This window comes from Tursiops truncatus, chromosome X (genome assembly GCF_011762595.2).
Source record: "Tursiops truncatus isolate mTurTru1 chromosome X, mTurTru1.mat.Y, whole genome shotgun sequence".
NCBI classification, from domain to species: Eukaryota; Metazoa; Chordata; class Mammalia; order Artiodactyla; family Delphinidae; genus Tursiops; species Tursiops truncatus.
The window spans coordinates 120,579,474-120,603,346 of record NC_047055.1 but is presented as its reverse complement, the minus strand read 5'-3'; the positions used below and the strand labels follow the sequence as shown (position 1 = coordinate 120,603,346).

The following is a 23,873-nucleotide window of genomic DNA, read 5'->3' as shown; positions in this document are numbered from 1 at the left end:
TGTCACTACAGACAGGGACAAGGTGAGCAGGCTCTCACAGCCATCTGCTGGCCTGGACATCAAGCGGGTCGGTGTTATGATCAGTCCAGAGGGATTAATGCTGTTGAAGGTCCCCTTTCCGCGCCATTTTCAAACTGGTTAAAATACTCTCCCCCGCCCACCCCCAGCCAAATGAATTCCATATCTGAGACGTCACATTAAAGCACCTCATCTTTGGTGAGGGGAGGCATCACACCGTAGAAATAATTCACTCAGTTGCCGCATCACTTAGGCGAACGACCCTGGCTTGCTCCTGGTGCAATGGTGGTGCAGTTGCGAATGAGCTGATGATGGACATAATGACTAGCCGGACCCCTGGCACACAGACAGTGGTTATTTTAAAAGCAGTGGTTATATAAAAAGGGAAATGGAAATCGTATATAATTATCTGGATGGGGGTGGTCTCTTGTTCGATGCCCTGGATTACTGCTTGACTCCTTTTGACTTGGCACGTGAGAGAAGTTTTAAGAAAATGTAATTTGTGCCGGGAAAGAAGAGAACACAGAGCAAAGCCTGGCTTCTGAGCTTGGAGCCCTCATCACAGCCTCTGACCCTTGCTCCCAGTACTTCTCATTCGAAATTTCCCATGTGCGCTGTGCTGATCCCCAGCTCAGGCTGACCAATCAGCAGGGTGGGAACGCGCTGGCGTTCCCACGCCTCCACAGCAGGCACTTTCCATCAGCCCACAAGGGCGGTGCCTTCTCCTCTTTCCCTCTCTCCAAAAAAGAAGGCCTAGTAGTATCAGCCCTGAGACCGAGCTGACTGTTTTCTCCACTCCGCTCTGAAGCTCTTAGTAATTCTGAGAGCCACGATGCATTTTCTCTGGCATTTCCGACATCAATTACAGAAGCCACAACTTTCACAACAATTAATGTGTTCATGATTGAGTCGGTGAACGCTTTCTGCCTCATGGTGATAACACTGACCATTTCTACGTATGCATGATTCTTCTCTTTTATTTCCAGTGTTCCCAGAGAGAGCATCACTTTATGTTTTCCAATTTTTAGATAGTTGTTGATATCAGAAATGGACGGTCTGATTTACAGTTTGGGGGAATCTAAGGAGTATGGGCAGCAAACCCAAAACAAACAAACAAACAACAAAAATGCATTTTTCTCTAGCAATGCATTATCGCAGTGTGTTTTTGTAACAAATACTTACCGAGCACCCATTTCCTGCCAAGTACTTTCCGGGTGCTGTTGCCATCAGTGAATAAAACAAACAAAAATCCCTGCCTTCATAAAGTTTGCATTCTGTTAGGTTTCAACAAGCATAATAAATAAATACACAGTGAGCTGAAGGTGATAAGCGCTAGAGCTAAAAGAAAGAGAAGAACAAAGGCTAGGAGTATATATGTGTGGGAGTAGGTCGCAGTGTTACACAGCGTGGTGAGGGTAGGTTTTACTGCGAAGGTGACACCGGGAGGTGCTTTGATAGGGCAGGCACCTGATCAATTTCTTACAATAATAGCAGTGATCTCTCTCTCTCTCTCTCTCTCTTTTTGGAGCCCCTAGTATATGTCAGTTCCTGTCCTAAGTGCCTTAGGATGTCATTTCTAATTCTCAAAATGATCCTGTAAAGCTTCATCTCATTTTTGTTTTCAACAGAAAAAATGAAGACTTAGGGAAGGTAAGCATAGGGCCAAGATCATGTAGCAAATACATGGCTGAGCAGAGATTTGAATTCTGGGAGCTGATTCCAAAGCTCACGGTCTTCCCACCATCTTGGGAGTTTCCCAAGATGTGGTTAGGAAACTATCAGAATGCCCTGGAGGTATTCATTAGAAAGTGCACCGTTCTGAGCCCCAGCTCAGTGCTACTACGTTTGATTCTCTAGAGTGCAGCCCAGGAATCTGAATGTCTGGCAAATTTTTCTTGCAACTGTTGCATGTTCACGTTGGTGAACCGCGGTTATGATCTGCTGCCTTGGTCTCTCGCTAGAGTGATCATGATGGCTGTCATCATGACCTTTTTCCAGCTCTAGGATTTCTAACCCAGTGCCTGAAAAGCAAACAACCGGTAAAAAGACTGTCCTAGCCACACTCTCGAACTGTGTGTGAGCCTCTAAATCTGGTTATCTTTTCTGTATTATGGGACCAAGCCAGGTTCTTTTCTGTCCTTTCCCATTAACTCGGATACTGGCCACTTGGGAGAGGCAGTCCAACATGAGGAAATGAAGGACATTATAACACTCAGAACAAGCTTTGGGTCCCTGCCAGGCCTCTGTGGCATCAGTTCTTCAATGGAATCGCTGCTTCTAGGATGCATTCTGCCTTCAAGGACAAACTCACAGCCACCTTTTCTAACAAGTTTCCCTTTCTGATGCCAATGGGAAGCGATGCCTCCCTCTCTGAGCTTGTAAACCCTTCCAAGGACTGTGAAACAGCACAATTGCTAACCACCTTTAACCATCAGGTCCTGTCTAGCTTCATCCTTCCTTGTTTGGAATTACTGTGCTAATTCTGAAAGCTTCTTAAAAGAAAACAAAATGAAACAGCTATCTACATGATTGAATTTTTGTCCATCCACACAGACCCACTTTGCCAACCAGCCACCAGCTTTGGTATAACAAATTAGATTCTGAAATGCCAAATATGCCGAAAGAATCTACAAAGTGATGTGATTAATTAAAAAAAAGAGATGAAGCTAGGTCTAGGGCATAGAACCATGCAGATTTTAGAACTAGAAGGGATCTTGGTTACCATTCTAACCTAGTCCTTTGATAACTAAAGAAATGGAAATCTAAGAAGATGAGGTCACACAGCTAATGTATAGTAAAGATAGGACTATAGCAAAGTTTTCTGGTTCCAGAGCCAGTTTTCTTTTCTTTTTTTTTTTTTTTTGCGGTACGCGGGCCTCTCACTGTTGTGGCCTCTCCCGTTGCGGAGCACAGGCTCCGGACGCGCAGGCTCAGCGGCCATGGCTCACGGGCCCAGCCGCTCCGCGGCATGTGGGATCTTCCCGGACCGGGGCGCGAACCCGCGTCCCCTACATCGGCAGGCGGACTCTCAACCACTGCGCCACCAGGGAAGCCCCCAGTTTTCTTTTTATTGACACAGGCTTGGGATCTTTGTCCTACCTCTCCTCCTACTTCCTTGTCCCTTTCCTCAACACATAATTCTCATAATCTGTCTAAGGAGATCAAGAATGCTTACGTTAATGGTTAACTTACTCTGAGAAAGGTATCCTTAATTCCTCCATGCCTAAACCTTTTCACAAGTATAAGGAGTAAGGATTAGTAATATGGAAATCATACGTCACAGAGCTACCACTGAGTCATTCATTAATTCGACCAATATTTCTTGTGTTTCTACCATGTACCAGGCATAGGGGTAATGCAGTAAAGAAAGTTAGGTGGGGCTTCCCTGGTGGCGCAGTGGTTGAGAATCTGCCTGCCGATGCAGGGGACACGGGTTCGAGCCCTGGTCTGGGAGGATCCCACATGCCGCGGAGCAACTGGGCCCGTGAGCCACAATTACTGAACCTGCGCATCTGGAGCCTGTGCTCCGCAACAAGAGAGGCCGCGATAGTGAGAGGCCCGTGCACCGCGATGAAGAGGGGCCCCCGCTCGCCACAACTAGAGAAAGCCCTCGCACAGAAACAAAGACGGACGGACGGACGGAAGGAAGGAAGGAAGGAAGGAAGGAAGGAAGGAAGGAAGTTAGGTGGAAATGAGCAAAAATTCACCCTGTCAGGGAGCTCGCATTCTAATGGGGAAACACAAACAAGAGAAATTAGTAAAACCCTTATTGGTAATGGTAACTGCTAAGAAGAAGAGGCAGGGAAAGGGAATAGGAAGTGAGGATGTGTGTGTATGGTGGTGGTGTGGTAGGGGGCTGGATTTTAGACAAGGTGACCAGGGAAGGCCTCGCTGACAAGTATAGATCACAACTGGGGAACACAAATAAGCTATTACCCAAGAGAATCTCGGTGTCGGTCTCTACAGGGAATGGCAAACAAAGATCAGATGTGGAAAACGCTGGAAAAGATGGAGTACTGATGTTCTTCTGCTGTTCTTAATAATCCAGGCAGCAGGAACTGGAAGGAGAGGAATGGCACAGCTCAAACGGCAGCAACTGGACTTTCAAGGAGGCCAGGAAGAGATGCGTTAGTGTCTGAGGGTGGAAAGAAACGCCTGATGGTTTGGTTTCACGTAAAGAACTCTGCTTAGAATACAGAATTTAGAGAATGCAATTAAGATTGACAAGACGTATTATTTTGTCTTAAAAAAGAATCTAGAGAGCATGTAGTATGCCAAGACTACTTGGCAAGATGATACACGACTTAAAACTTGATGAAAATGTTGAAAAATTCAGACATCTGATTCATCCAAATATGTAATTAATCACGAGGATTGTGGCTGAAGGGTGAAATTTATATAGAGTTCATGAAAATTTCCACTTTTTTTTGAGAGCTTACTGCATGCAACACATGGGCAGTGCCTCGGATACTCAAAGAGGAGCAGGACACCATTCTACCTCAGTGAACTTTTCATTGTGGAAACCCATTTTCACTTCCTCCTGGGCGTCCGGCAGGAATACATTTCTCAGCTTCCCTTGCAGTTAAGTGTGGCTTGTGGCAGAGCTCTGGCCAATGGGATTGGAGTGGGCACGATGGACGTCCCTTTTGGTTCGGCCCATAATGGCCCAGGGGATTGAGGAGTCACAATATGCAAGGAGCTGGGGTCCCTAAATCGCCACCTGGAACGCTGTCCGCTAAACATCTGATTAAACTTTATGTGAATAAGATACTTATGTCTGTTGTGCTGAAGTACTAAGATCTGAGCCAACTTGTGTTGCCCAACTAATACAGTTATTAATTAACATTTGCATAGAATTTTGCAGTTTGCAGAATGCTTTTGCATATCAAATGATTCTGGGAACCACCCCAGGAAACGGGTCAGATTTTAATTTTTTCCCATTTCACAAAAGCTGAAATTGATGCTTATGGAATATTGAATTACTTGGTCATGATCACAAAGGTGAGACAGAGAGGGCAAATATTCGAAACTACTGGCTCTCAAATGCACAAAAAATAACTGATATAAGACAAGGATGGAAATAAATCTAATGCAAGGCATTTGATAAATACAGACAAAATATTAAGGAAATTCAAAAGAGGGAACTACCATACTTGGTTGAAGAAGCCACAAAAGGCTCTAGTGGAATAGGTAAGATTTATGGCGAGCATTTGTAAATTCAAAAGAGAAACGGGAGAAGAATCATGGAGAAAGTTCCTGTAAATTTTGACATGCAATACGAGTGGTGAATAGACGTAGAAGAGAGTTGGCATTTGTTCTAATGATCCGAGGGAAGTTGGAGCAAGCAATGCAGTTTTTTGAAGGAAAACAGGAACTGGTAATTCAATACAAATCAAAAAAGTATTTACTGAGTGCCTGTCAGATGGAGGGCCTTCCAAAAGTGTACAGAGGATACAGAGAGGAGATAACAAGGGCACAGCCTGTGTTTTAAACGCGCTTATGATCTACCAGGGGAAATGGTCAAAAATGACTTCAACACAATGTTGGATACGGTAAACATCAATAGGAACAGTAACAGGGTTCAAGGGACAGAGAAGTGACACGGCAAGGTGACGCAAGAAGGACAAAGGAAAGACAGGTAAAGCTTCGTGCAGGACACAAAACGTCCAGATTGACCTTGGAGGAGGTGCTACTGCTGAGGATGGTTAGAAATACGTGAATTCACGAGGGCCACGTAGAGTTCCGAAAAGAAGAGTTTTATCAGTTTGGGGGGCAAGGACACTGCTATACAAAGAATTAAATGATTCCAAAACATGACCATTGTTTAGGGGACAACAAAATGAAATGTATAATTTGGATATGTTTGTTTAAACATGGAATCACAAACTTACAGTGACATCGTAGGTATGTAAATCTCTATTAACAGCCTGGCTTCCAGTGAATTCAGCTAATGACCAGCACTATGGACCTAAGTTGTGCTGTGCCTGAGTTTCCTTATGCCACCACGAGGCAATCAACAGGCAGTTGACTGAGATGTCTTGCCAAAGAAGGGCCACTTACCATGAACAGGGCTTCATAATTTTCAATCATTTTCTGCACCACGGCAATGATGGCTGTGCTCTCTTCAGCCCGGGCTGAACTCTGGACCGAGAATTCCTTGTCTGACGACTTCTGCTTGTGCAGCAGGTTGGGTCCAAATATGGTGGCCAAGTTTAGAGATGTCATTTTGTTCCCAGTGACCTATAGAAGCAGAGGACACAAGGACTGTTGTGATTTTTGCTTTTCAAAATGCCAGGTGGTTCAATAATCAATATAACCTTTTGACTTTCTCTCTTTTTTTTTTCTGCAAGGGCTACATCATCTCTGTCAGAATCCATGAAAAGCATCATCATTTTCCTTTTGCTTCATATCTTGAATTGAAGCTCAAAGCTCAGTGCTCATCTCAATAGCATACTGAGTAAAATTTTATAACTGTTACTTTTGTGAAACTGGTACTATATAAAATTTCTATCCTGTCTGCTCTTCAAAAATATTGATGTCCATCCATCCAACTGACCATCTTATCCATCCCCCTGTCTATCCTTCATCCATCAACCCATCACCTCTCTATTAATCCATCCACTCGGCACCTACCATAGGCTAGGCATTTTTCATGGATTCTGATTATTCTAAAGTTTTTCCAACAATGATCGCAAACCAGCCCTTATTTTAAAGGGTTCACGTTCTAGAGGATAAAGAAAATGATCAATTACAAGCATTGAGTACAAAGTATGAAACTATCAACTCTGGGGGCCCCAGGGACACTCCAAAGAGGCGGCAATATTTCCACAAAACCCTGAAGGAGAGTAGAGTTTGCTGGGCTGCAAAGCAGAGGAGCTGGCACAGCGGGCACCTTCACAGTGGTGAGAACACGATATGCAAAGACAGAAACATGTAAGCTACGCCAAGGCCTGCCAGGAAACTCAGCATGGCAGAAGGTCTTGCAGGAAAGGCTGGCGAGGGCCAGGTGAAAGTCATTGTTACATGTCCCCTGTGGGGCTAAACTACTCCTGGTTGAGAACCACTGGCCTAGGCCAATTTTTATCTCTTGTTGAAATGAGTTGAAAATCTACGAGTGCCCAGAAAGGCATGGGGACTGTGGCTGCTTGGTGAGGATCCTTCGCCTGGGACGACCTGCACAGCCTTCAAGAGGCAGCTGGATACACAGCATAAAATTCCTGACTCACAGGTGAGACGAAGCCTCCTGAGTCCCGACCTTGCCCCGTGGAGCCCTGAGCTGGTGGCTACCCAGCCCTGCATGGCACATGGGGTGTGTTATTTTTAGAAGGCGAGGCTGTGTTCAGGTTTGCTGCCAAGTGAAATGATTTCATGTGGTAAACACTGGGAATTTTCAAGAAAGTGCCCTTAATGTACGACTGTTCAGTTACGTTTTTCCTTTGTTTCATTTCACTGATACAAAACTTGACAAGTTTGCATGTTATGTTTCATTTCTCTTCCTGGAACTTCATGGCTGAGGATAAAATCAAATATGCACCATTTTCAAATTCATCCCTTTAGAACTCAGAGGCATTTGGAGAGCTTCCCCTTCCCCTCTTGAAGGAATATCAGGGCTTTCTCATTTTTTTAAAAAAACATGTCAAATGGAAGATTCTGTTTTCTTTGAAAAGCATGTTTAGTACAAGGACAGTCCAGAACACCGCTTCCGCTCTCCTTCTCCTGTTGCTATTCCGGGAATGCAATACAATCCCTCCGTAAAACTGCACAGAGACGCCAGCTGCAGACCACGCTGCTGTGGTGTGTTAACACCTTTTTGCTTCATTTTGGTTTTATTTTATTGTGTTTTAATCTGGAAAGGAGACTTGCTCACAGACGGCTTCTACCCTTACCCCTCAGGTTTCAGCATATCTATCTATCTATCTATCATCTCTCTATCTATCATCTCTCTATCTATCATCTATCTCTACGACTGCCCAAGAGCGCACAACACAATGTGTACTTGGGCTTGGTTCATTATTTAATTGTCAGCCAGTGCTATGTTTCCAAACGTTATCAGGAAAACATTTATCTCTACTAAATAAGCATCCTAGATCATTTTTGATCCGAATAGGAAGAGCTCACATTTATTGATATTAAAAGTTTAGCATGTAGATGGGGGAGGGACAGATTGGGAATTTGAGACTAGCAGATGCAAACGATTATACAGGGAATGGATAAACAACAAGGTTCTACTGTAGAGCACAGGGAACCATATTTAATGTCCTGGGATAAGCCATAATGGAAAAGAATATGAAAAAGAATATATACGTATATATACACATATATAACTGAAATTAACACAACATTGTAAACGAGCTATACTTCAATAAAATAAAATTTTTTTTTAAAGTTTAGCATGTAGAGTCACTGGGCTAGAGGCTTTCCACAGGCTGTCTCAATTCCCTCTCACTGTATGCTTCCGAAGCCGCTGCTGCTGTCGTCCTTACTTTACAGACGAGGGAAGTGGTGCCCAGAGCCGGGCTCCAGGCAGCCCCCCGCCGCTCACTCGTGCTGGCAGAGCCGGCATAGCGGGGATGTGGGAAAACTGGCTCCAAAGCCGGGCCGGCACCAGGGTGAGGGGAGGCACGGGTCCTGCTACAGTTCCAAAGCCGAACTCCCACTCGTTGGAGGCATGCATCTCAACAAAGGTCAGTAATCCCGGCCTTGTGTCAGTGGTTCATAACTTCTTTTTTGCCTCATAGACTCTTTGAAGAACTGGAGGCCAGCTATGGACTCTCTCTCCAAAAACAGTGTACATTCACACCACATATTCCATGCCATGCTGGGGGGTTCTTAGACACCCTGAAAAACCACTGCTCAAGAGGTTTCAATGATGTCCCTGCAATAGTCTTTCTAGAGGAAATGAAACCTTTCTTACATTTGGGAATTTCTCTTTTCCCCTAAGGAGCAAAGCAAATAGCAAACTAAAAAAAAAATTTTAAAAAAAAGGAATAAAACAAACCAAACACAAGATAGCAAAAGCAGTCAATAAAATACCACTATTTTCCCCTCCAAAGGCACTCATTGACCAGCCAATAATTTTTCTCAATGTCTTTCTTTTAGACATCTTTAAGTTAGTGATGCATTGAAGTTTAAGCACCTATTAGAAAAGAAATATTACATTCATTTCATAGAGGAGGAATCTCAGACCTTCCCTACCCCAACTCTGTTTTCCTTCCTCTTCCTCTATTTTACAAAAACCAGGTCACATAGCAAGGTGCTGGCAGAGCCTGGGTGAGCCTCCAAGCTCCTTGACACTCTGATTCAGTTTTCTTCCTGTTGCAGCCCATAATAACTACCCAACGGATAGGTAAGACATCTAGCACAAACTAACAAATAGGTAAGAGAGAAACTTGAAAAATTCTTCGTTTCTTGATTATATTTTACAACTGAATTTTTGTCTCACTCCAATTCTTTACCTGCTCATGCCAAGCCAACTTAAAAAATCGTGAGCAAAAAACCTCTCTGCCGTTCCTCTCCCTCCCCTTTTCACTTCTACCAGAAGGGGTTTTCAGCTAATTCCCATCCCTATGCCATGCTTATGTGGGCCACTTACTCAATCCCTACACACCCTTTGATATGTAGTTTAAATTCAATCTCCTGCACAAAGCCATTCCTAACTTTTCTGCTCCCCGTTCATCACTTCTCTGAAGTTCTGCAGTGACTCTGCGTTGTGTCCTCTAATTCTATATTTGCCTTGTGTTTTTACCCCCTCCTGGGAACGGTAGTTAGAAAATTCTTGAACAATGTTCACTGGTTTAGAGGAACAGAGAGTAGGCGCTCAGAACTTACGTGATTCAAATACCAAGGCCATTCTTACATGGAAACGTTTATAATGTGAATTGCTGTTTTTCCATATTGCTATTCCTACAAAACCTTCCTAACTCACCCTCTTCCTGTCTCTAAGCAATCTAAAACACGGATTATATCACCTTAGTTGAATCCTTCCGAAGATTCATGGCTTAAAAGAATCAGTCCTTCCCCTGACAAAGGCATTCAGTACTCTGGGAACATAGTCCAATTTCCCCTCAGACCTCATCAGTACTTTCCCACACTGCAGCCTTAACTCTAGTCCAAGACGGCTGTGTGAATTACTTGCTTTCCTGTAACTTCTAACCATTTCACGGAAGCAGCGCTCTCCTCATATTTCCTCTGTTGCTTTAATTTTTGGTTACTAGCCCTTCATTTCGATTCAAGGTTTAGGTCAAGGATGTCTAGAAACCCTTGTCATCTCCTGCCTCCCGTACAACTTTGCTGTTACCAGAATATTTTTATACTCCTTGTAATAAACTAGTTTTCTCAATGACTGTGCAGTGCCAGTTGAAGAAATTTTATCTCCAAAGTTCAGATAAGGAAACCCAGGTTTAGGAAGATTAATACATTTGTCCAAGAACACATGATCAGTGACATGTAAAGCTAACAAGTGTTCTCAACCAGGGGTGATTTTGAGCTTCCCCTCCTTCCCGGGGAAACCTGGCAATGTTTAGAGACACTTTCAGCTGTCACAACTGGGGCAGCATCACGGGCCGGGGGGAGCTGTTACTGGCATCAAGTGAGTAGAGGCCAGGGATGCTGTTAAGCATCCCACAATGCACAGGGCACCCACACAGCACAGAATTACCTGGTCCCAAGGGTCAATCGTATGGAGGCCGGGAAACTGTGAGCTAGACCCCCAGCAGAGTTGTTTTTTCCTACTTGCTATTCTAGATTTCTGTTCTCCGTAAATCAGAGTGGTTTGGGTTTGAGGCACAGCTAGGACTTTGCTAGTCAAGGGACCGAACCGACTACTAGTCAATATGACACTTTTGTGTGAATTAGAAAAAGGAGCCCTTCCTCAAGATATTTTACTGCCACCTGCTGGCATATTGTCCTAATATCTCTGCAAATCTGCATTGACTGTGGGGGACCTGGCACCTCGCCCAGGGTCACGAATGCACGACTTGCACTAGCGTTAAGTGGAGGCTCCCTGGGGAACGCTGGGTAAGTTACATAACCCCTCCAGCCCTCGGTTTCCACCGCGGAAACACAGGGATGACGACCTCTCTCTTGCTCCATGGAGGATTAGCTATAATATATGTATAAAGGCCCAAGCACACGGCCGGCACATGGTAGGAGAGACGTGAATGGCACCTAGCTGGTACCTATCCAAGAATATTTTCTCCTCTTTGCCACAGGCAATGCAGTCCTGTTCAGCATGTGGACCGAAAGCATGTCTGCAAATGATTTCAAAAAGACACGAGTGAGTTCAACTGGACATTTTGCTTTCCTCAATGCCTTCTTAATCACCTAAGACCCGACTTTCTTCTCACATAGTACTTAAGAAACGTCAGAGAGGCAACCGACATACCTAGGAACCCAGACAGGGCTCTGTCTTGACCCAATGATTAGGCAGATGATTCTACAGCTTCTCTTATATCTATAGTCAATCAAGGCTGACACCCAGACGGGTAATATAACTACTTAACAATTATGAGAATTACAGTATATGCTTTGAAGAGCTGTGTCTGCTGAAAGAAGGTGGCAGTGCCATGTTATGAAACCTGAAGCCAGCAGAGGTTTCACTAATAACTGCTATAGAGAGAAATGGATAACTCAGGAAGGTTCCATTCTCACACTGATAGGGAGGGTGAGGATAAGAAAGGGAGAACTGCCTTTCTGAAAAAAAATACATATAACCATGGCCTTTGGGAAAGAAATCTGACAAACACAGAAATGAATCCACAACACAGCTGTGTTCTGCTTAACAGGATTTAAAATAAAAGCTTCTGGGATAAGTAAGCTTGGAATGCCCTTGCCGCCTTCTTGTTAATTTACAATGCATGTCAACATATTAAAGGGTCTGAGATCTCCTGGGGAATCCAAGGTCAGGGAGAAGTATGACTGCATGGTTTCAAGAAGGGAAACAGGTCTCTCGTTAAGGCAAAGATTAAATAGGCTGCTTGCTAACAGGTCACTTAAAATTGTCCAAGGGAGAAACTGGAAAACACCTTGAAGCACAGGAGTATGGCCAAAGAGAACCAGAGCCCAAGACCTCAGATGGGGGGCCAGGTCCAACAAGAACGTCCCAAAAGGGTCCAGAGGACTGTGTAGAACCTGTCTTTAGCAGTTCGTACCATGTGGCATTGAGATACATGGCAACAGTCAATAGATCTGACTTTTCAGTTCTCTCTCCACCTGGTTTTGAAGCAGGATCCACCCTCCATCGCACTGAGCCAGTCCCTATTTTGGGGGGAGGGGTGAAGGAGAGAAAGCACCTCTAAGATGGAAGATCCTAGACTTCTAGCCATAAGGCACATGGGCGCTCCAGAATGAAATGGAAGAATGAAGAGGTGACACCATGTTTGGGCTTCAAGGTAAAGCAGCAGATCAAGTGAGTTACAAGGACACCATCTCCCCCCGCCTCCATTACTCCGTTTTCCTCATGCTTGTAAGCACCTCTGTAGCTCACGTTCGTCTCCTTCACACAAATGGAAATTCAGGGTCTTGAGTAAAGCATCATCATGGAAAATGACAGCCTCAGTTGGAAGCATCCTTGAAACACACAAGGAAGTTAATGGCCAATGCGCTCTTAGGAACGGTCCCTCCAGGGGCGGAGGGGAAGCCTGTATTAGTTCTCTTCCTACATAGACACATAGGCCAGGAAAGGGAAGCTTCATTTTCTCCAGGTGAAACATCTGACCAAATTGGTAGCGCTCCTTTTTTTTTTTTTTTAAAGTTGAAGTATAGTTGATTTACAATATTGCGTTAGTTTCAGGTGTATAGCATAGTGATTCAGTATTTTTACAGATTATATCCCAGTATAGGTTATTACAAGACAGTGGGTATAATTCCCTGTGCTACACGCTATATCCTTGTTGCTTATCTACTTTATGTATAGTAGTTTGTATCTGTTAATCCCACTTCCCGAATTCATCCCTCCCCGCATCTGTCTCCCGTTTGGTAACCGCACGTTTGTTTTCTATGTCTGTGAGCCTGTTTCTGTTTTGCATAGACATCCATTTGTATTATTTTTTAGCTCTCCCTTTTAAAACAGGAAAAAGGAAGAACCAGAGCATCTGTTGCGGTTGGCGGTGGGGTGCGCACCTCTTGCCCGTCTTTGCTGACGTTGTCCTCGGCGTGCCTGGCCACGATGGAGAGGAACTGCAGCAGCCGGTGGAGCGTGTCGCAGTTGCAGGGAGGTAGAAGGTAGATGAGGAGCTGCAAGGTGCCCAGCTGTTCCTCAGGCTCCAACACTAAGCAAGGCAAAGAGAGGCGCTCCGAGTGAGTCAAAGGGGGACGTCATGCCCTTCACGCTCAACTGCCTTCAGAAAGGGATTAGCACGGCAAGTCACATTTCATTCCTTGACCCACTCTCCCATTGCTTTAGCAATTGAACAGTAAGGTTCTATGAGGGATACAAAGATGAATTCGACCTGGGGAAATGTACCATCCAGAGAAATCCTTATAATCCAGGTTAGAAAGGTAACTCCATGTCCCTTACTTTCCTCTCCCTCTTTCCCCTGGTATAAACCATCACATACTTCATGGATGACAGTCTTTCATGGTAGTTAACTATTTGCTGACAGTGACTGAGAATCTGTGAATGTTCTTAAATTTGAGTTTAGAAGACATTTGAGGCCCTTGTCTGTTGAGCAATGTATGAGGTAGACTTTTTGTTGGCGATAACCAAGACACGGCCCAATGTCAGTGTCTTCTCTCTCTTTTGTGAGCCTATCTTAACTGCAGCATGGATGAAGAAATTCATGGAGGCTGAAACCGTTCTGGTGGTTCCTCCTCCCTCTCCCCGTCCTTTTCCCCCGTGTGGGATCTGTGTCTCTAGCCCTGAAGCAGCCACATTGAAAGTACTGACACTGGGCGATGCCATCGCGCTTTCCCTGGAATGTTTCCTGCCCCCCCCAGCTTTCTCACTCTAGGTTCCAGGAATGCAAACTCATTTTTAGGCCCAGACTCAATGTGAACTCTCTCTGTTCCTCCAAAGCATCAATTTATAGCAATTTCTACCATCCTAGAGTCGTTTGAAGGCATCCCAAATTTTTCTTGGCTACTTCCATTTGTTTTATTGCAACTTTCTACTTGCTAATTCTCCCCAGGGTAAATCTCAGAAAATTCCCCAAATAGCCCGCTCATTAGACACTGATAAATAAGGGCAAAAAAAAAGCTATTAGAAAACACATGCATAAGGTTTTGATGAATGAGTGGGACATCCCAGTAACCCAGGAACACATTCCTGCAAATGGCTGCGTTACGCACAGAGAGTATTGATGAAAGCTGTGTACAGCTCCCTGGTGAGAAGGGGGTCCGGCATGTCCCTCAGGAACTCCTTCAACAAGGCAGCCACGTCATGAACGCTGTGCTCTTCCTCCAGGGACACGTCAACCCCACGGTCAAATTCCTCACGTAACTGGAAAGACAACGGTTCAAGTGGCGGTCTCAGAACACCATACGTCAACGTTCAGCGCCCAGCAAAAGAAGTGCTATGACATGCAGCAGCTGGTGTTAAGTTTACCCAGACCCCAAGAAGGAGGAGCAAACAACATGTCACCTTGATCTACAGAGTCTATGCAAACCCAGCCATGAATATATATATATATATATATATATATATATGAAATGAATTATTAAATCAAAGTATCTGTGCGTTTACTGTTAACGACGCAAGCAGAAGGGCTTGATAACGACATCCAGAAGGTTGGGAGGAAGAGCTAAGGGGTTAGGTCAATTCTAACTGTGGGAGGGAGGAATTAATCTATTACACGGTGGTTTTGCACGGCAGCAAATTTACCATGTTGGAATTTTGACATTTTCTAGAAATACTCGACAAGAAAGCAAAGAGATATTTCTGTAAACAATGAAATTAAAAACCCCGATAGGGGCTTCCCTGGTGGCGCAGTGGTTGAGAGTCCGCCTGCCGGTGCAGGGGACGCGGGTTCGTGCCCCGGTCCGGGAAGATCCCACATGCCGCGGAGCGGCTGGGCCCGTGAGCCATGGCCGCTGAGCCTGCGCGTCCGGAGCCTGTGCTCCGCAACGGGAGAGGCCACAACGGTGAGAGGCCCACGTACCGCAAAAAAAACCCGAAAAACAAAAACAAAAGCAGAACAAAAAAAACCCTGATAAACCATTTGTGACTAAGCCTTGAAAGATGACAATAACGAAATAAAATCTGCCTTAGGTTTGTCAAAGTAGCCTTATTAACATTTTCCAAGAAGATTTCCTGCTTTCATCATCATACTCGGTCCTTTAGCGTTTATAACAGTAGGAAAACACAATAGCAAGAAGAGAGTCATAACTCTACACCCTGTTTTCATCTCGGACAGCTCAACTTCTCTTAGGTATTGTTTGTTCTCTGCTGTTAAAATAATTTTGTGAGTTCATGAATGTACTCTAGGCAATAAACTTCTGTAAGTGTTCATTTGCTGTGTCATTCATTCACCCATTCACTCAGCAAAGATGTACTGCACACTTACTGTGTATGGCCTTGTTACAGGTCCTCAAAATACGGTGACGAGTAAAGAGGCAAAGCCCTCCCCCTCCTCCAGCTCTCAGGCTGACAGACAGGTGACAAATTGCTAATCCCACCAATGATTAATTAGCTCTTTATACCGTGACAGTTGTTCTCAAGAAAAAGTGTAGGATGCTAAGAAGTGATACACCAAGATCAAATGGTGAGTTACAGCATATTTCACACTTGAAATCTAACCACTAATTCTACATGTATGTTTGAGAATCCTTACGTAAATCTCCATGCAAAGGTTTTCCCTTTAGTGGATCCAGATATAACTGAGGAATAATTTCCGTCACTAGCCACCTCGCCACCCGACAAGAATGCCTGTTGCTGTCCCGAATCGCACATCAATTCCAGGCAACTCATCCTTAGTGTGTATCGGGCAGCCAGAATGAAGAAGGCTTCCATCGGCACCACTCCTAATCGTGGTCATCTAAACACACCATGTTTTTCTTCTGAGCGCACACGCACACGCACACGCACACGCACACATGCAGAAAGAACGGATCGTGGGAAGAGCTTGGTCTAAACTGCGTGCTCCTGAATTAAATTTCTTAATCTGTCTAAGCCTCAGAAGAAGTGGGTGAAAGGGGCTTGTCTCCCAGCCGGTGGGCGGATTCAACGAGACAACGCTGATAAAAATATTCTGCAATTCTGCACAGGTGAGAGGCCTAAGAAATGTTATTACTATGCTAACTTTCTTCCTGCTAATCTTACTGTGAAATGTTAAATGTTCAATAGTATCTTATGTGACTATTACAAATAAAACCAACCAACCAACCAAACAGAAAACATACTTCTTTTGAAAACCCCTTTTGTCTTGACAAAAAAAGAAAGACATTATGAGGAGACACTTATTTCAGTTAGTTTCAATAATATGAACAAACAGCGTTTCTTCAGCTTCATCCAACTAAAAATTATTTTCATTTGCCTTCATTTTTGAATTGCTGGGTTCCTTACTTCTTTCTGTTGGCACCAACAGAGGGAAAATAACATTTTAATTTTCTTTTAGCCAACAAATGAATTCTTTTCTCAAAGGATGGTTTGCCTTTTCTGAAGCCGTCATGAACACAGATACCTGCCTGGTCATAGGAGCCTATTCCTGAAGCTCTCATATCAAACTTCTTTTGCAAGAATGCTGCAGAGTGCAGAAGGAAACTGAGGGGTACAGTCCCCACATGGAAAATGAACTGGGGAATCAATGGGACCTTGGAAAAGTAATATGAATTATTTATTTTCGAGAAAGTAAAGCTATAAACATAGTATTTTAAAAGAAGAGATATTAATGGCATTACTCATGTCTCATTTTAGTAAAAACGGGTGCTGTACAATTGTTTGCTATTTACGATCACTTACTGATCAGGTACTCTCCGAATCTCCTACATTTACAGTGTCAGTAAGATGTTTATAAATTAGTTTCATTTGGCTGTACATGCGGTGGGCACGGCCAGATGTTTTGCTTTCAGTTGTACGATCCTAACTCTTTCACGACCTTTCTGAGATTCTGAGTTGTTGCCTTTCACTTCCTGGGACTCAATTATACTATAATAGGTGGGAGGGTACAGAAAAGATATTCAGAAATGAATTTGCATGAGCTTGAACTTTGCACGATGTAATTCAACTAAAAGTCAGGTGAAACGTACAATATAATCTTCACTTTTCACTTACTTGTCTCACTCTCTTTTTTGAGCTTCCAACTCGGAATATCCCCACTGTCTGGAGGCCTGCAAGTAAGCAAACAAAATCGTCAGTCCTGTTTTGTGGCTTGAAACTGGAGGAAATCAAAATAGATATAAAAGGGAATGCCAGCACCACGCTGCAACATGCAGGGCAGTATAGTAACTTGACAGTGTGCACGAATGCTTCTTTATCCCGCACTAGATTCACCAGGTACCTAGAGGTTAGCCCTGAAAGTACCAGGATCATTTTACGTTAAATGTTTCTGATGAAAAAATTTTCTTGCGTTATTATGTATTTCCACACTTTCTCCATATGAAAAAAATAATGTAACATTTTCTTCATCATTCAGAATAAACATGAATTTTCTATGAATTTCCAGCCCTTTATCAATTTTAAAATAGACATTTCTTGCTTTACTGATCATAATTAAAACATGTACTTATTAAAGAAAATCTATAAGGTGCAGAAAAATGTAAAAAATAATATACTTTAAAAAATACCTGATGCAGAAGTAATGACTTAATATTTGAGTTTATTTCTGTTCAGTCTTTTCTCCGTGAAAAAAAAATATCGGGGGTAGAATGCTGCTGCTTTTACTCAATATTATGCCACAATAATTTTTTATGCCAGTAAAAATTCTGTCCATGTCATTTAAAATGGATGCAAAATACTCTACTGCATGAATGTGCCACAATTCACTTCATATTCTCCTCTGAATGACAATATAGCTCCCCGCAACATATATGCACTTGTTTTGATACCACAACCAGCCCTATTAGGAACAACTCTGTACATAGGTCTCAGTTTACATTTCTGATTGTCTTAAGATCATGTCCTAGAAGTGGGATTATGGGGCCAGTGCATGAAAAAGAGTTATCCAGCCCCAAATGTCAGTAGTGCCAAGGCTGAGAAACTCTTTGCTCTAAAAAATTAGGTCTCTTAAAAGAAACATAATCTACCACAAGTTAAGACATTTCAACAATAGTTCCTTAATATCATTAAATATCCAGTCAACGTTCACATAAGGTTCACAAACTGTGATAGGCTGGCGAGCCTTGTAGTCTCTTAATGTGTTTGTTTCCCCCTCTCTGTTTATATGATTTCCTCGTAATTGGTTTGAGGAAGAAATAGCATTGATTTCCCACTGTAGATTTTCCCACTGCCTGGATGTAGACACTCTGTGGTGTCATTTATGTGCTCCTTTCTCCCCTTTATTTCCTCTAAAGAGATAGTTAGAGCCAGAGTTTTCTCTGATTCAGGTTTGGACTTGGGGGCAAGAAGACTTCACAAGAGGTATTATGCACTTCCTTAAGGTGGCACAGAGGGTCTGCATGACTCTCCTTTCCTATGCAAGCCATGAGTCACTGCCACTGATGATCATTGTCTACGTTTATTGTTTCATTGGTGGCTCATCTTCTCTTCATTTGGGATAATGAGTTACAAGGCTGATGGCAGATTGTAGCTGCCAGGGGTGGCTTGTAGCCACATGAAGAGAGCTGCTGTGAGAGTCCACAGACCATGAAACATAGTCAACACTCCAGCAATCAAGGCATTATTTGCATCCTGAATCTACCTGTTCCTGAATCTAGATATAATATTCATACTTCCAGCATGTAAGTGGGAATTTGGGGGGGCTGCTTTGCTTAATCTGCTTTTATCTGGGTTCTTCTCTCTTGCCACGGAAAGAGTTCTGACTAGTCCAATATATAATGATATTGGAAAGAACTGAAATCTTTACAACATTATTTCTTCCCATCCAGAAACAAAGTAGATATCTTAATTTATTTCTTAGTTTCTTAACATTTCTTGGTAAAGCTTTGCAGTTTTTGTCACAGAAGTTTCTTACTTCTTATTACAGATATTCTACGTAACTATACGTTTGATATTAATATAAAGGAATTATTTTATTGTTATAGTACATAACCTATTATTGCTCTTATATAAGACATGGATATCTTTTTGTGTGTTTATTTTATGGTCTTGCCACATTGTGTATTGTGTATAAGACTTTTAAAATTGGTTTTCTAGAATTTTTCAGTTAGAAACGATAATATCTATAAATATCCCATTTATCACTTTTATTTCTTATGAGCGTTATCCTGAATTTCCAGAATAATTTGAGAGAATCATGCTGAGAGGCTAGTTATTGCTGACTTGCAGAAGTACATCTTGGTGCTTTGCACTTGGGTGGAATTTTGCTTTGCATCTATTCTCAAAAGACTTGTGCTCCTTCCTTGTTGCTGCCATCAGTTCATCCGCCTTATAACTGAGTCCAGCCCCCAGCCTAATCTATTGCTTCTACCTCTCTGGGAGCTTGAAAACAGGATAATCAAGGTATTAGAATCAAATACAGAATTATATTTCTTCACCTACAAAATGAGCAAAATAAGTATCCACCTCAAAAGTTGTTCAGTGATTCAATTAATGAATGTATATAAAATACTTAGAATTGTATCTGGCATCTACTATTATACAGAGAGATATAGGCCCTAACTGAACTAAATAAGGCTTTTTGTGCAAAACAGAAAACTGTAATATAATAGGAGGTCTTAGCAATTTTAATTTTGGCTGCATTTATTTTCTTGTTGGTCCGATGGTTTCCAAGTGGCTGAAATTTCTACGTAAGTGAGATATCACATAAGGGCACTTTCTTCCCAGGTGGGACTATTCCTTTGCCTGAAGTCCTCCATTCTGTTCAAAAATGCCCATTTCTGTGTCACTATTTCCTAAATTATAGTCTTTTTCCACTCAGTAAAAGTGACTGTGATTCCAAAAATAACTAGCTAGTGACTGATTGCTATAATTTCTATGTATCAATTGATTATAACCTGTTTTAAGTTTTTTAAATTAATTAATTAATTAATTTTAGGTTGAGCAGATGACAGCCTTCAGACAGCCAATGCCATTCTCTGACATAAGCCTTAGAGTCATTTTCCTCAAAGAGAAGATACAATCTAGGCATCCAGTAACCTTGACTTGAGACAGTCACTGTTAAAAACAGGTGTCCATCAAAAAAGGCATAGATCTGGCAAAGAAATGCGACTTTGCTGTACCCTGTGCCAGAAATGGATATGATCGCCTTTCTCTCCTTTTTGTCAGAAGCTGAAATGGAAACTAGAACCAGGGCACCTGAATCTCAGGCTTAGGGAATTCAAGTAATGAGGGCAGGCATAATAAGGAGGCGGCCCCACCCTAAAATCAGCCTACATCCTTTAAGTAGAAGAGAGTTGGACTCTTTGTTATATTGTCTGGGTTTTTTTTTTTTTTTTTGTCGTTTTTTTTGTTTGAAATGTGTGCTTCGGGGAAATTAAGGATGCTTAAAGGAATTTTGGCCTAATAGTGGAGAAGGCATTTGGGTGAAGTAAAAGTGAGGAAGGGTGGCGTACACGAATATATAGATGGAGTCAAGATAACTGTCCAGGACCAATTGTTTTTGTTTGTTTCTCTCTCTCTCTCTGTTTTGTTTTTGTGTGTGTGTGTCCAAGACCAATTTGGGAGAGAATGAAAAGGTCTTTGACAAATGTCTATGAAGCTAAAGTGAATCAAACTCTCTGCTACCCATTTCAAACACTGGCAAATGAAGTCTTACAAAAGAATTGTTTTTGAAATTTGCTCTTTTATCACTGGTTTAAAGTGACCAAGATTAGTATCTGTTTGAATTTGAAACTATCTCTTATTTTTCCAGAGCCATTTGGTCTAAACATCATGGAAACTCAGAACAGAATCAGGGCCTTGAAAGATCATGTAGGTTATCTTCTTTCCTTTAGGCCCTAAACTGCATTGTAACTATTTCCCCCGCACCCCCCCAAAAAAGTGAACTTCCCTGTTTTTTAGTAATCTTAAAGGAAATGCTATTTTACAAATTATAATTCATGAAAATTTATTTTCAAAAAGAAAATACAAAGACATGCCAAGCCTTCTTTCACAAAAGCAGTTACTCAACCTGGCACTGCATTTTTGCATGGTTAGAGTAGAATTTTCTCGTTTAGAATTCTTTATAGCGCTACAGTTCACTCTCTACATTCTCTATAGGGAAAAATTATAATTATAAAAGTATGAGTCGCTTTTTCTACCTCGTAGTAAAGTTTAGGCTGAATTTAAATATTCATGTAAATTCTTTAGGTGCTAAAAGCAACTAAAGAACTCTAGTTGCTAAGCTATTTTGAAAAATAATTCTGTTCAAGTAATACTGATTGAAACATTTACATTGTGTTATCATGATACTAAGTATTGGGAATTCAAAATGTCTAAGATATTTTTATTGATGTCCTGTTTACTTTCCAAGGAGAAGAGACAGATAAGAATGTACACTCATACACATACATATACATATTGAAATTTTGTATAAACAAAGTTTCGATACATATTACTTATATTAAGTCACCCATATGATATCTAGTGATTTCCATATATAATGAATTGATTAAGAGACCTGGACATATCCTAGTCATTTTTATAAAGTCCCACTTTTATTAGAAAGAAATAGATGAGAATGTCAAGAGTAGTTATATCTATATGATAGCCTCAGAATTTGCTTTTCTGTTTCTTTTTTTTCTCTATTATGATGTGTATATTACTTTTATAGTAAAAAAGCAATTACAGTCATGTATGTCAATTATTTCTCAATAAAACTGGAAAAAAGAAGCAATTATAAACTCTTCTCACGTCCACAAAACGCATGCTAACATTATAGCAAACAAATTCAGATCGTAGACATGGCTGTTTGATGAGCCAAAAGTCTAAAGTTCCGCAAAAATTTTAAAGAGCTGTAAAGTCAGCGTATTAAGTGGAACTGAGTTTCCAAAACGGTCACGATGAAGAAATCTTAAGTGGACAGCTTTCCACAAAAATGCAAAGAGCAATACAGAAAGAAACCTATTGTCCAAAACTATGTATTTTCTATTCACTTAAGGAATGGTTCTCTAATCTGTTTTTTTTCTGTAAGAAGCTGGACTATTATTTTTTAAAGGAAGCCTTGTGGAACCTCAATGTATAAAAAAGATGAAAGTGGCCCTGCTTTCTTTGCAGGGGGTCCTGAGGATAGCCCCAGCCCAACAGACCTTGCCCTCCCCTCAATTCCTTGATCTCCAGGGTCACTTCTGAGGACTCTTTAGGGCTGCGGAGCCTGAATACCATCAGGTGGATTCGCGCCGCCCCAAATCTGGTTCAGCCCTACTGGGGATAAGCAAACGTTCATGTTTGTAAATTTTCTTTGCAAAGGAAATTTTGGCCTAGAGCCTGATCAAATGAACATAGAATTGGAATCGGGTGCTTGAATGAATGATGCCCGAATACATGAAAGTCTTCAGTACTTGACTGCTGACAAACAATTTTGCTTACCATGTTTTTCTAGATGTTGACAGCAGCTGTCCACCAGCCTGGGGACCTGTCTGTAAATGGGATTCAGACTGAGTTTCTTATCTCTGGCTTTTTCTTTTTTGCTTTGAGCTTCGGCAGGCAAGGAGAGCTGTAACGCTTCTAGCAGTCGAGACTGATTGTCGTCAAGATCGGTGATAGAATCCACTGACATTGCACCCTGCAAATTATACACAGACATGAACACAGAGTGCACATGGAGAAAATAAAAACTGCTTCCCCCAATGCCATCCAATAAATCCTTTTGCCCATGACCACTAATCACACTCGAAATAATACTGTTTAATTGTGCGGTTTGTATTTTCAAAGGAAAAAAGGTTAGGAAACCTCCACAGCATAGGGTAAGGTAATGACAGTTACAATTTCAACAATAGACAACTTCTGCCAAATGGAAGACAAGAGATGGCAAACATACAATTAAAATATTTTGACCCAACCACTTCATTCCTTGAAACAAGAAAAAAATCACATACTTGACGAATGAGGTAAAGTCAGAGAACTCTTGTGAAAAAAAAAGAATAATTCAACTCTCGAAAGTAGATTTTAAAATAGGAGGATTCCATAAACAGTCATAGTTTAGTTTTCCCCAAGACGTGACACAATGAACTTTATTAGGGGAATAGTCCCAGGAGACAGCTGTAGGGAAGTAGGGAAATGAGAAAGGGAAGTGAATGCAGCTACTGAAGGGGGCATCACCAGGCCTGTGACAAGCCTGTGACAAGCCTGTGGGCCGCTGGAGCCCAACTGCCCTGGGGACCTGGGAGACCGTGTAGACCATGCACCCCAGAGCTATTCCTGCTAAGGAGTAAGGGAGTTGGGGGTATTTATACCACGAGTCTCAAGAGTCATTGATTAAAGACAACTTCTGGTAGGGGTGGGGAGGTGACATTAACGCCTTGCTACTCGCAGCCCGTCGTCTCTATGGGTGGGCGCCTCTGGCCATCGGAGAAAGCCCCCAGCCAAGAGATGAGGTAATGACAGGTGGAAGGAGGGCTGGCACTCTAGGAATGGTAAAAGGCTGAGGGTAAGGCTGCAGGGCACCACTCATGCCTGTATGGCCACCCACCCTTTGCTGAAGCATAGAGGAAGAAGTTGGCTGCTAGCAAGGCCTGGCCAGAGGGGAGGGCATTTGGGACGCCCATTGCCTGGGCTCTAGATTCTCAGAAAGCTCATGTGTGGCATTTTGGTGTCATTGCCACATAGGCTTATATAAACAGTCTGAGAGCCTGTGCCAGGATTGGAAGAACAATTCTCTTGTCTG

The 23,873-nt window shown here is 42.4% G+C and overlaps 1 protein-coding gene across 6 annotated transcripts in view; it reads right to left on the bottom strand.

Moving 5' to 3' along the window:
- The window catches only part of ARHGAP6 (Rho GTPase activating protein 6), a 486,446-nt gene that overhangs the window by 24,014 nt on the left and 438,559 nt on the right, over positions 1-23,873 (bottom strand). For all 6 annotated transcript variants that reach the window (XM_019928543.3, XM_073799621.1, XM_033849658.1 and 3 more), the window contains 5 exons: positions 22,577-22,772; positions 17,225-17,280; positions 14,305-14,455; positions 13,138-13,286; positions 6,079-6,258 (listed from right to left, as the gene is read on the bottom strand). In XM_019928543.3, coding sequence (XP_019784102.1) covers positions 6,079-6,258; positions 13,138-13,286; positions 14,305-14,455; positions 17,225-17,280; positions 22,577-22,772 — 732 coding nt within the window. The remainder of the gene's footprint in view (positions 1-6,078; positions 6,259-13,137; positions 13,287-14,304; positions 14,456-17,224; positions 17,281-22,576; positions 22,773-23,873) is intronic.